We start from the raw sequence: 13,082 nt of genomic DNA, 5'->3' as shown, positions 1-13,082 counted from the left end.
AAAAAAAAAGAAAAAAAACAGGAACAAACATGAGGGAGAGAAAGAGAGATCATTCTTTTGTTGGGGGAAAGGGAGGGGAGGGGCTGGGAGAGAGAGAAAGAGATATCGGGTTGATTTCAAGGTTCTAATCTAAATTAAGAGAAAAGCGAACTCTTTAGTTTACTTTATCCCAGGGACTGCCCAATTTAGTTGTCCCTTAATCAGAATTTATATCTCAAGCATCACAGCTACTACCATTGGCCACTGGTGAACTATCAGTGCATTCTTCTGAATCAACCCCTGGAGAGAATGAATTGTTCTCTCTGGAGTCATCAGAACCTGATTCTGCGTCAGCTTGATCAAAAGGAGGGGCATTTGCCAGTGCTGGTTGTGGGTTGACAAGAGAATTCTCTCTGGTCCAAAATGTGGGCATTCTCTTGTCATCTTCTCTCATCCTTTCAGCATAGTCGGCAATGTTAAAACCTGTTTGACTATTCCCTCCAAATGCCACCTCCAACTTGTCCATGTCAAAGAGGTCCTCCATAGTCTTCTTGGTGTTGAGGTCACCTGAGTAAACAAAATTTACTTTCCTAGAAGTCCTGGGTTCTAAAAAGGGTTTCACCACCTGCAACAATAGAGTCCATTAAACATCAAGGGCTGCCGCAAGAAAGGAGTTTCAAACAAAATTTGCTAATATTAACAAAGCTAAATCTATAATGAGCACACGAGAAATCTCTCAACTGCATACATCCCACACATGTATTCACAACAAAACTTGGAAGAAACCACTGAGTTGTTCCACTTTCAGTGCAGAGGATGACCAGCTGATCATGTGACTCAACTGTATTTGCAAAAAATTTTTTATACCATAAGAAAGAATGAACAAATGAATGGTATAATATTAATCAAGGAGATATCTTGCGAATCCAGATCCTCTGCATGGAGCATCCTGCTAATTACTTCATTTGTCGAGGTCCACCTTGCTAATTACTTCATAGATAGCATTTACCATCTACAATTATCAGATCATAGATTTAATCTGTGCGCATACTGCAAAGAGATTGACATGGTTTGAAAAGAATCCCAATCCTTCAACCATCTTCAAACGAGGGGGTGATAGGCTAGGGTTGGGATTTCCAGGCCCGAGTCGGGCCTCGGCTTAGGCCTTAGATTTTCCCATTCATAATTTTCTTTAAATTATTAATGGAAAATTTAATATTAAAAAAAGAAACAGAAAAGAAAGATTTACAATCCACCAGGGCTTTGCTGAGCCCTGAGAACCCAGACTGGGCCTGATTTTCATTATAACTTATGAATGGGAAAATTAATATTAAAAAATCAGAAGAGAAAGATTTACCCTCCAAAAGGATTCAAAGATCCTGGGTGGATTGTACAGGATCGCCAGACCAAGCCTTTCTGGGTAATGTTCTTGTAAAACGTGGGCTGTTTCCTTAGTAACCTTCACAGAAATATTTGACAGATTGAAGCCGTGAAAATCAATTAGCCAGACCATCTGTTCTTGTTCAGGTGACAGATTTAAAATTGCATTCTCCATGCAATATACCAAGTACCTAATTTGTCCTTTGGTTGACTTTGTGTTCTGCAGTTCAACACGAAGCAGGAAAGAGTAATCAAGGCAAAACACTGACACACATAAAAACAGGGTCCAGTTACAAATAGGAAATTTTCAATATCTCCTATTTAGAATACTTATATCGACTGATACTCTCCTGTCATAATTTTGTACAATTGTACCCAAGTTGTTAAACTTCACAACACTTTCTCCACTCCTAGAACTTAGATTCCAACTTTACCCCTTATAGCAAATCACTTAACAACTCAAACACTTGTTTGTCTTGAACCAAATTGTGGAACATTATACATCCAGGTTTAGATATATTTTACTTGCACTGCCTTCTGGCCAGAATAAATTAGATCAAAGTATGGCCGATACTAGCTGATGGTTCTAACCATCTGGACACATACACATTTCCGTTCATGTTTTTGGTGAAACATTGTCTTGATTCGATTATCAGCAATTGTAACATTTATTGAGAAAATATGTAGGTCTAGTAAGAAAAAAAAAGGAGGAATTACTAATATTGTAAAGGGAGCTTTAAAAAAGGACACAAATATAAAATTAAAAACAATACAAAAATAAAACACAACACATCATGTAGCACCCCTACTAGATATAATGCATTGTAAATTGTTTAAAAAAAATGCTATGAGAGGCAATGCTGGAATTTAAGATGAAGGAAAGAAGAAAGTGTTCTGTAAGTCAGAAAATTGGGTATAGTTGAGCAAAAGTATTTGAGGGGAACAATAGTAAATACAGATATGCTACAGGGAGACTGAAATTTTCCCTAAAAAATGAAATGTAACAGTATTAATTTATGAAAGATGCCTACAAAATGCTCCAAATACATGCATTTAGAAATTTGTCACTCAGGACTTTGATGTGGTAGCATGCTCATCAATACCAGCCACATAATTGATGGGCCACCTTTTATATCTTGCCCACTCAAATATTGAAATTATCTTGTGATCCGAACTATAAAAAGGGTGTACCCAGTGGAGAGAGAGAGAGAGATCTACTGATATTATAGATATTCCAAACTTCTAATGCTAACCTTCACACACACACACACACAAACCTGACAACTAGGTCGCATGACAAGAACACTTCTCCCATGCTTGTCGACATAATTCAATCTGTATATTTTCCCTGTCTCAGCTTCATGAGCAACCTCTTCCTACATTGCAAGAAAATTAGGGTAATAATGCTCTAGGATCAAATCATCACATAAATGTCTTGTGATCTAAAAAGGTAATGTACCCAGCGAATTTCTTCAGGCTTGTACTCGGACCTCCATTTCAATGTTTCCTTAAGCATTTTAGTTGCTTTTTTAATGTTCCAGTTCCGCGCCCTCAAATATCTTGAAATCAATGCATCAGAACAGAATATGGACAGCTTATCTGGCAATGTCCCTAACAACATCCTCACCTCATTAATCTGCAACCATAAGCTCCAAAATATTTCCAAAGTTTTTAACAATATTTTAATTGCATCTCCCAAACATGTGTACTAAGACATGGTTCAGTTTCCATAGAAGTAAATGCATATCAATAACCAAACTTGGAATGAATTAACTAAGGAATCACAACAGTTGATCAGGAGTACCTTTTCCTGCTTCTCTTCAGATGTTAACAGTTTTTCATTGCCAGTTGAAGTGCTTTTCTTCAAAACAGCGCTCATAATGTTCAAAGAGGAATTCCTATATCCAAATAGTTGAAAGATTGTTATTATGGTAACTTTGGCCACCAAAAAAAAATGCCAACAGGGTAATTTCTGTTTTTACTCTCTTCTGGGTCTTTAATAACAAGACAAAATGAAAAACTGCCACAGCCCACGGGTGGAAGTTCAATTACCACATGAACAGTACAAGAGAATTCCATAGGATACACTGGTCATGTATGGCAAATCAAGACAATTCCACAGGATTAGAGCGCGGGGAGGGGGGGAGAATTTCATGCAAGGAAGGCATACCAGTATTTTTTTTGGATAGTTATGGCGTACCAGTATTAATAACCATCAATTCTGAAATAAAAACACTGTTCGGCTTGGTCATAGTTCCTTTGTTGCCATTCATAAAATTCAGCTCCAACATAACAATATCTCACCCTATTCACTCAGGAATTCAGGAAAGCATTTAAAGAGCCTCCGCATTCACCCATATTATGAAAGGCAGAAAAAGAGGGAAAGATACCTCTTTAAGATCTACTAAATATCGTTTTCCTAGTTTCTAGTACTAATAAACTCTATTTCTTTTTTCTTTTTTGGTACTGGAACAACCAGCTTACATGCATGCTTTTAAATAATTGCTAGGACAGTCCCATGCTTATGGGACTCCATGTACAACTTTAGGCCGTCAGTCCAAATGTTATTGAGCATTAGCCCCTGTGAAGGCCGATTGCATATCACAACCCACTTTAAGTTATGCATTTTGGAGGTCTGAAGCGACATCCCTTTAGTCCAGATCGTGGTCTTTGATTCCCATCAACTCCTCCCATCTTAAAGGAACTTGGCTCCATTAGGTGGATATCTTAGTATTGCCCATAAAGCTCAGGACTAAGCTATTGGAATTCAGTTTCTGGAAAACGCTCTCAAAAACAGCCTACTCTTTCCACTTGACTAAAATATTGATAACATCTGGTCCTTTTGGATACAAGATGGCCATCAAAAAGATCCTCACTAATCTCCTGCTTCTTTGGCACAATTGAAATTTTGAGAGCATGCTCTCAAAATTGAAGACCAGATCATGTTAAGATCACCAGATACATTTGAACAGAAGTTTCTTTAACAGGATTTCCTCCAGTGCAACTTCAGAAATGCTCCCTTGAGATTTAGGGTGGTATTTACATAAAAGAAAAGAAAGTCCTAAACCTAAAGAACAACCTAAGAGGTTCTGTTCTATGGAAACAAATTCTATATTTGATCACTATCCTGAGAAGTCAAAGGCTGAATGTTGGCTCCTACCCATTGAATTGAATTCATTGGTATTCAAAGAGCTTCATTGGAAGATAGCTGGTGGTTGACATTGAGAGAGTAAATATTTGCAATATAACCATAACTTTTGTAAAGGAGATGCATGTTTGAAATATCAGGTTGTAGACACTTAAAAGTTTTGAGATACCATTAAGATATCAATACAGGTGCCATTTGAATTAAAAAGAAAGAACAATCACTTTGTCCCCCACCATAGACTCCACAAATCGTTGGTGCACATCTGTATCAAAATTAATGTCAATACTCGAAGCAAACTTTTGCCTGGCACCTATATGAATTCCAAGATCTGGCATTTATCCAAAGCAAGAAAATTAAAATATAGACTTCACTATTGCTTTATGGAGATTGGTAAGAGACCCTAATTGATTCAAGAACCAAATCTCCCCCCCCCCCCTTTTTTCCTGAAAGTTCTTATATTTTATACCGTGAACTTTCTTTATTTTTAGATATTAACTAAATATAGCCCTTCAGCACTGTTCATCACTAAAGCAATATAGGTGTCATTTTGAACCTTGCATTTTTAACCTTCAAACTGTAAATTAAATTTTCGGACCACATTAGAAGAGTAGAACTTGTAACTGACTCCAGATTAGATAACCAGGTACTTGTCACACATTACTCCTATACTTCAACCCTTCCTTTCCACCATTTCGGATGCAGCAGGCATAACTCAAATCAATCACTGACAATAGAAGATTACTAGGTCATGAGACCAGAGAAGCAACCCCGAAGTCATTCTAGATTCAAGCAATGATGAGAACAGGTCTTTAGAATCAATTCTTGACTTGCATCACCATCCAAGTAAAGAAGCCTCCAAGGCCATGTAACTCACACCAACAATACTCATATTTTCTAAATGAACTAGTTACAACAATGTGCATCTTACATGCCATTACCAGGCTCTGCACTCGAGTCATCCAATAAAAAATTCATATCCCTCGGATAATTTCAATTCATGCACTTCTAGATCCGATTATATTACAGAAATTGGAACAAAAGAAGGGGGGGGAGGGGGGACTGTTCTGAAGAAATGGTCAATAATCGGAAACTCTCAGACATCTTGTAACAAAGAGGTTAACAGTTAAATTAAATATTCAAAATGAATATCAAATAGGCTTGTTCATTCCAACTGACCTAACCTCGGTAGTCTCGTAACTATACAGTTGCAGCGAACTCATCACAATCCAAGTTATGATTAACTAATAAACTGAGAAAGCATTAAAGCAAGAGAAAATAGATCCTCAGGGTATCTTCTATCATTGACCAAATGATATGAGGTCTGCACTCTTGCTTTTAACTTCTCAACCTGATAATTTCCTCTCTTTTTTTATCGGTAGGGTTTGCCAGAAAAGTTTTTCAGCAATTTTAGATGGGTGAGGTGAGAGTTTCAAATGCAACCAATTAAATATGGTCAGCTGTTTAGCAGCAGAGTTCCATCCATTGCAAAATCAAGCACTGTAAGTCAAGCCCATGGTATTTCTCGGTAACAAATTTTTCGGATAACAATTTCCAGATCACAAAAAGGGAACATAGCTGGAATAGTTGAAGTTCATGCCATATAATACCATCAGATCAAAATTAGCAGTAGCAATTTGGAGATTATTGAGAATTAGCAGTTCAAGTTTTTCATTGCTATCCAAAATGTTCTTAGATGACAAACCAGATGGACTAGTCAAGGGTTTCAAAGGAGACAAAACAACAAACAAAGTGTAAAGAAATTCCCAGAAAAGATGAATAGCGCCACAATAATCAAACCCAGTTAACGAATTCTAATATGAACAACTTACCTGGTGTCAGATTATCCAAAGCCTCACTCCTCTCCGCCCAAAAGTGAAGTATTTAGATTGTACGAAAAAACGATCCTAAGCGCAACTCAATCTCGACTTGTCAAGAACAGACGAAGTCTGATCATCAATAGTAGAATCGGTCGGAGAAAAGGAAGTTTTGCTGCTGACTTTTGAAGGAGAACAGTGAGAAAGAAAGACGAGAGATCTGACGAAAGTTTAAGAGGAAGAAGAGGGAATGGCGTCAGTTCCAAGCATTTTAAATTTAAATTCTCTCTCTCTCTGAGCCTGAAGATGGAAATTTCAACTCTGAAGTGTTCGGTAGTCTCGTTATAATTTGATAAAGGGAATTTATATTTTTCCTACTAAAAATTAGATCCATATTTAATTAAATTGGGATTAAGCTGAGGGGAATAATCCATATTTAATTAAACCAGGATTAAGCTGAGAGAATATTCCCCAAGAAAGTATTTTTTGTACCCATAAGATATATTACTCCATATATTTTCTCCTTCCCTTTCCCTTGTCCTCTTCTATTTTTTCGGCATTTTACCAACACGCACTGGAGCACGCAGGGGTGATGATTGTAGAATATCCTTGAAATTTGTTGCCAGCGTACCCAACCTTTTTGGATCCGGCTTCTCTCCCAGGACTCAAGAGCCCAGTATCCAGGGAGGCATCCCAAGGCTAGGTTGTGGTGCACACATTCCAATGCACATCTAGACAACCATCAGAATATGTACAATACAACCCAACGACTGGATGCCCTCCAGGCAGTCCCTGGGTGCTGGGTTCTTTGGAGAGGTGCCCAATCCAACCTTTTTACCTTTTTTAGAACTGGAGAGCAACAGACATAGATTAGGTACAGCGCCAATGTACCCAACCTTTATTCTTTTTATTGTTTTTTTTTTTTTTTTGGGAGAAAATTACCCAAATCAACTAATTACAAAATAAGTAAGATTGAGTTTGTTTACACTTAATTTTCTTGTAAACTTACTTGTTTTTTTAATCTATTAGATCTACCAAATTGTCCATTTTCATTTTTGATAGAGGACTATTTGAACTCTGAATAGCACTAGCATGCCGAGCCTTCACCTATTTTTTTTTATTTTTTTGGCTTTTGGTAGAGGGCTATTTGAACTTTGAAATTTTTTTTTGGGTAATCTGATTTACCAACCTTTGAAATTTATTTTTGAGAAAGATTCCTAAGAAAAACTGGTTTTTTTTTTTTTTTTTTTTTTTGGGTAGAAGAAAAACTGGTTTATTACCAAGGAATTTGAACTATATTGCCATAGAAAACTCGTTCACTAAACTTTATCTTAAAATATGGGAAAAGGTTAGCACACCACCTGCATACCGCAAGCTATTGTCTGTTGTATCTATTTCTTTCTTCCCTTTTTGAAATGACCTCCTAGCCATCTTGTATGATGCACTATCTCATGCCCCCAATTGGTGTGGCCCTCTAGCTTGCCGCATGCGGGGTGATGTGCGATGTGTACTTCATGGAAAGATGATGTGGTAATCTTGACCGTGGATATTTTGGGGATATTGTGGATTAGCCACATGTCAAATTTCAAGTTCTAATTCAATCATTTATCTTTTTATGTAAGTCAATGGATCCCTCGTTCTGAATTTTTTAATATTTTATTTTGTCATATGATAAACTTTGCTTTAGCTGAAACTTGACATGTGAATAGAAGACTTTGAGATCTACTTTTTCACCAAATTTTAGTCCCACGTGACACAATTACTGTCGTGTGGAGATCATCAATCCCCTATTGTTTAATAGAATTCCCTTCTTCTTTAAAAATGTCTATATCAACATTTTACTTTTTAATAGAATAGGATTCTACTTCTTCTCTTCTTTTCTCCCTCTCTCTCTCTCCACATATATATATTAGAGTATTATTAAATAGCATGAGGTTAAATTGACCAGATAATGCCATTTGGTAACTAAAATAATATACAGAAATATTAATAAGTTTTGTCCCATACAAATGAATTTATAATAAATAATTATTCTAAAGGGTCAACTTACTTTCATGGAAAGTTACCCTAAACAAAAAAAATAGTGGTGATGCCAAACATGATTCATGACATTGTTACAACTTCTGAGAAAAACTAATAATTGTCTTTATAGAAAAAAATTGAAAAGGGAAACAAAAAGGATCCATTCAAAACTAGACAAAAATAAGCCTAACAACAGATAAAAGGGGAAACTTTTCCTTTATCCAAACTCAATTCTTAGATTTTTTTTTTTTTATAAAAAGTCACCAATTCATTTGAGTCTCATAGATCAAATTCATTTTTTCCCTCATAGAATGCGTCTCGTAGCAAGTGGACTCCCCTTGATTGCATGCCAAACACTGCCTTAAAGGTAAGAAACTTGCTAATATTGGATAATTATTTAAGTAGTTGAAATTCCTCCAAAGCCTATATTTTTCTTTACTTTTTGTTTGGATGCACACTTTAACATGCCTTCTCCTAATTATATAACTGAATAATTAATTAGTAGTATTTCACTTTTTTGAGGAAATTAGAATAAATATTATTGCTTTCCAAATTAGAGAGCCTTTGACTTTTGTTAATGTAAACTCGGCGGTCCTTTTGTTTTTTTTCCTTTCACATGTATATATAACCTAGTCTTCCCATCTTCAATCAAGGTTTCAACACATATATTTTGAGGAGTTTGTTAAAACCAAGTGTGAAATTGTGTAACATATTATTTTTCTAATATGTCAGGTCCACGATTTTTGGTATCAGTATCGGTTGTAACCGATGTTTATACTTGATCGACATAGATCAGCCAATATGATACGAACATCCATCTTTTGTTTAAAAAAAAAATGTTGTTTTGATCCTTTATCACCTTGATGATTATATTACAAATACGTATCAATATCGCCAATGATCAATACCTGTGTACATAAGCTAGTGTATATTTTCATATTCTCTCTCCTTCCTAACATATGGATCCTTTTTAAAAAAAAAAACGTGTGGCATCCCTTCCCCTACCAACCAATCCATTGGTTGGGCATGGAGATTCTATTACGCACAGATGGTATATAGATTTCTTTCCAAGATTTTTGAATAAGAAAAAGTCAACATCAAGGCCAAAGGACAGTGCAATTGGCAAGGGATGAGGCCTAAGGAAACTGAAGGTCTTGAGTTCGACTTAACCTCCCCCCTTCGGGCCACCTGTCTAAGAAGAAACTCCTTGATAAATATGGAGCCCCCAATAACTCCTTCTTCGTGTGTGTTGTAGGGTCTGTGCACTGAGACCTGAAGGAATTAGTCAGCCAAAGGCCGGACACCTCCAGCTACAGAGGTCTTCGAAAGTCGAAGTCAAGGGATGGACCAAGTTCAGCATGCTTCCAATTTTTCTAGAAAGTCTATTAGGGTCTTGCCCTTGCTCTTGCGGCCTCGCCTCTTACGAGGACTGCGACTACTGCACTGTACTGTCTATAATCTGTATATGGAATGTATTCAATTTTCAGCCGGCGTTCTCTGACCCAAACTTGCTTCAAACTCACATCTTCAAACTCCACTTTCAGACCTTTCCCCTCCAGCGCAGACTTTGATCACCGCACCCAGAAAGCCCAGGAACTTCTCTTTCTTTTAGATCGATGCTCTACTTTCAGGCAACTGAACCAAGTGCATGCCCACATCACAACCTTAGGATTCCAACACAATCAGTTCTTGATTGGAAAGCTTGTGGAAGCCTCGGCCATCAAATTCCAACAAAACAATGGCCTGACCCATTCCATGCTTATATTTACTCAAGCCCAACACCCAAACCAGTTTACATGGAACACTATCATCAGAGGCTTCGCCATCAGCCAAACCCCTCACCGTGCTCTCCTTGTTTTCTTACAAATGTTTCGGCATTCTATTCCATTGGAGAGCTTCACTTATGCTTTTGTCTTCAAGGCTTGTGCTCGGTCTCACATGCTCGAGACTGGGAGAGCTGTCCACAGTCTTGCCATGAAAAGCAGTCATGCGTCACATCTCTTTGTTGCCAACACTGCCATTCATCTTTACTCTTCTTGTGCCGACCTGGGCTCTGCTGAGAAGGTGTTTGAGGAAATGGGTAGTCGAAATATTGTTACTTGGAATGCCATGATTTCAGGTTATGTACAGAATGGACTGCCCAATGGTGGGTTGAGAATGTTTAAATGGATGTGGGGGGAGGGTATCAGACCCGATTATGTGACCATGGTAGGCGTGATCTCTGCTTGTGCACAGAACAAGGACCTTGAGCTTGGGAGATGGATTCATGCTTATGTAGCTGAAAACCCATCTGACTTCGAATCAAATATCAATGTCGGGACTGCTCTTATAGACATGTATGCAAAATGTAAGCAGATTGACATGGCTAAGAAGATTTTCAAGGACATGCAGAGGAAAGACATTGGCGTTTGGAACGCACTTATAGGAGGTTACGTCTTCAATAGCCGTTCCAGTGAAGCTCTAGAACTGTTTCAGAAACTGGAAGTGAGCAGCTTGGACCCAGATGAGACCACATTGGTAAGTACACTGCGAGCTTGTGCTAATGTAGGGGCACTAGATATTGGAAAGAGGATTCACCTATATGCTCAAGAGAAGAGCTTCAATTCAAATCAAATGTTGGACACTGCCTTGGTTGATATGTATTCAAAATGTGGGTGTATCAATGAGGCGAGAGAAGTCTTTAATAAGATGTCAAAACGGGACGTCATGGCCTGGACATCCATGATTGTAGGGCTAGCCATGCATGGACACTCAAGGGAAGCACTTGACCTCTTCTTGCTAATGTTAGATTCTGGTCAGAAGCCCGATGGAATCACCTTTTTAGGTGTTCTGAGTGCTTGTAGCCATGCAGGTCTGGTTGATCAAGGAGTTTACTACTTTGAAACCATGAGAAATAAGTACTGCATTGCTCCAAAAATCGAACACTATGGATGCATGATAGACCTCTTTGGACGAGCAGGCCGGCTCAAGGAGGCACATGCTTTCATCCTTTCAATGGAAATTCAGCCAAATGCAATAGTTTGGAGGGCCCTTCTCAGTGCTTGCAGATTGCATTCAAATGTCATTTTGGCTGAGACTGCCATTGAGAATCTATTCAAGCTGCAGTCAGATCACTGCGGAGACTATGTGCTTCTTTCAAATATATATGCTTCAAAGGGTAAATGGAACCTGGTGGAGAATATAAGGAGGAAGATGGAGGAAGGAGGGATAAGGAAGATACCGGGTTTAAGTTTGATTGAGGCAAACAGCCAGCCAAGAGTGGAAAAATGGCTGGAGCTGAGCAACCACCAACTAGACCATCTTGGTTACAGATAGCTGCATGTTTGCCATCTTGACTGGCAGCATATGAATAGCATTCAAAGAAAGTTCCTTCTGTTGTGTATTTGGATATCTTAGGCATCTTGATATCCAACCTCTGAACCTCCTAGGATGGGTTATAGGTCTTGTTGCTCTGCATTAAGTATGAGAAAAGGTCAGTTACCTAGAAGCTTAAGCTACCCCGGAGTAGAATTATCTCAGATCTGCTCTCCTCTCATTTGTGGTAAAAAAGAGCCTGAAATTTGCAGTATGAATGTTTAACTTGCTGTGACTACCATTGAGATTAATAGGTTGCAGTCTTTTTATCTCTGGTATCTATTTGTTCCTCTCAAATGTATATGCTTGTGAGGAATAAACGGGACATTCCAGAGAGGGTAAGGAGAGCCAAGGAAGTTTCCATGTTTAAGCTCGACTGAAATAGATTTTACACCTGAATGCAAACATTAATGGGGTTAACCATATGATTTTAGCTCATATGAGACTAGATGGATGGTAATCATGAGTACAGACTGCTATCTCAAGCACCTGTGTATTAGCTCGATCCTTCTAGCTCATATAGGAATGTAGGTCTTTCACTTCATGTTTCAAGAAAGATCAGTTGCTTGGAGGAGCTTGGGTGCCAAGGGAACTTCAGCCTTTACATATGTGGGTTCTCCAGTAAATGAATTCGGAGAACCTTGCCATCAACCTCACCAAGAGAATGTTTCATGTCTAGACACTGCTTACTTACCATATGGGGTTCATAAATTGTCCACTTAATTGAACGTCCTGGAAGTGAAGTGGTGGGAAGTGATTAGTTGTTAGAAGGATGGGAACCGAGCACTGGGTTGCACAAATGATACCAAGGCAAACAGGCTTATCTCGGCCCTTTTCAGAAGGGCGGGAAGATGAAGAACTCTTGAATGCTGAGTCTCAACTACTTGACTGAGTGATAGTCCTGATAATCAACTGAACCTCATATTCTCAAATGTGCTTTGTTATGTCAATTGAATGGAATTTGCCATCACACACAAAGTGGGAATTCTCTGAAAATTTGAAACAGGATGGCTTGGTGAGGATTGGCAGAGCAATTAAAGACATAGATGGAAGGAAGCCAACAGATGAGCTTTGTTGAATCAGCCATTTAGTGAGGCTGAGTTGTATATCATCATCTAAATCATAACAACAAAAGTGGAAATTCTCTGAAAATTTTGAAAAAGGATGGCTTGCTATGCAAACCCCAGCTTGGTGAGGATTGGCAGAGTAACTAAAGACAGAGATGGAAGTAACACAATAGTTGAGCTTTGTTGAATCAGCCACTTAGTGAGGCTGCCTTGTATACCATCCATCATCTGAACCAAAACAACAAACTTGCTGATCCATTGACTAAGCAGAACTGTTGTTCTCTTACCTTATTACCTAGTAATGTATAAATTGGTTCT

At 38.2% G+C, this 13,082-nt stretch overlaps 2 protein-coding genes across 2 annotated transcripts; one reads left to right on the top strand and one right to left on the bottom strand.

The window, feature by feature from the left end:
• Window positions 1–81: 81 nt before the first annotated feature.
• LOC122648997 (phosphatidylinositol transfer protein 3-like) lies at window positions 82–6,436 on the bottom strand. The gene is made up of 6 exons (XM_043842338.1): window positions 6,337–6,436; window positions 3,164–3,257; window positions 2,819–2,995; window positions 2,637–2,735; window positions 1,337–1,579; window positions 82–604 (listed from the first exon to the last, which is right to left on the bottom strand). Exons 2-6 carry the CDS (start codon window positions 3,236–3,238, stop codon window positions 215–217), a joined length of 984 nt encoding a protein of 327 aa, XP_043698273.1. The 5' UTR covers window positions 3,239–3,257; window positions 6,337–6,436; the 3' UTR covers window positions 82–214.
• Window positions 6,437–9,823: 3,387 nt separating this feature from the next.
• On the top strand, window positions 9,824–12,267 carry LOC122660675 (pentatricopeptide repeat-containing protein At2g29760, chloroplastic-like). The gene is made up of 2 exons (XM_043855987.1): window positions 9,824–11,671; window positions 11,750–12,267. The coding sequence occupies exon 1, from the start codon at window positions 10,099–10,101 to the stop codon at window positions 11,656–11,658; it is 1,560 nt and encodes a 519-aa protein (XP_043711922.1). The 5' UTR covers window positions 9,824–10,098; the 3' UTR covers window positions 11,659–11,671; window positions 11,750–12,267.
• The last annotated feature ends 815 nt before the right edge of the window (window positions 12,268–13,082 follow it).

Source organism: Telopea speciosissima, chromosome 1, assembly GCF_018873765.1.
Source record: "Telopea speciosissima isolate NSW1024214 ecotype Mountain lineage chromosome 1, Tspe_v1, whole genome shotgun sequence".
NCBI classification, from domain to species: Eukaryota; Viridiplantae; Streptophyta; class Magnoliopsida; order Proteales; family Proteaceae; genus Telopea; species Telopea speciosissima.
This window is presented reverse-complemented; position numbering and strand designations above follow the sequence as displayed.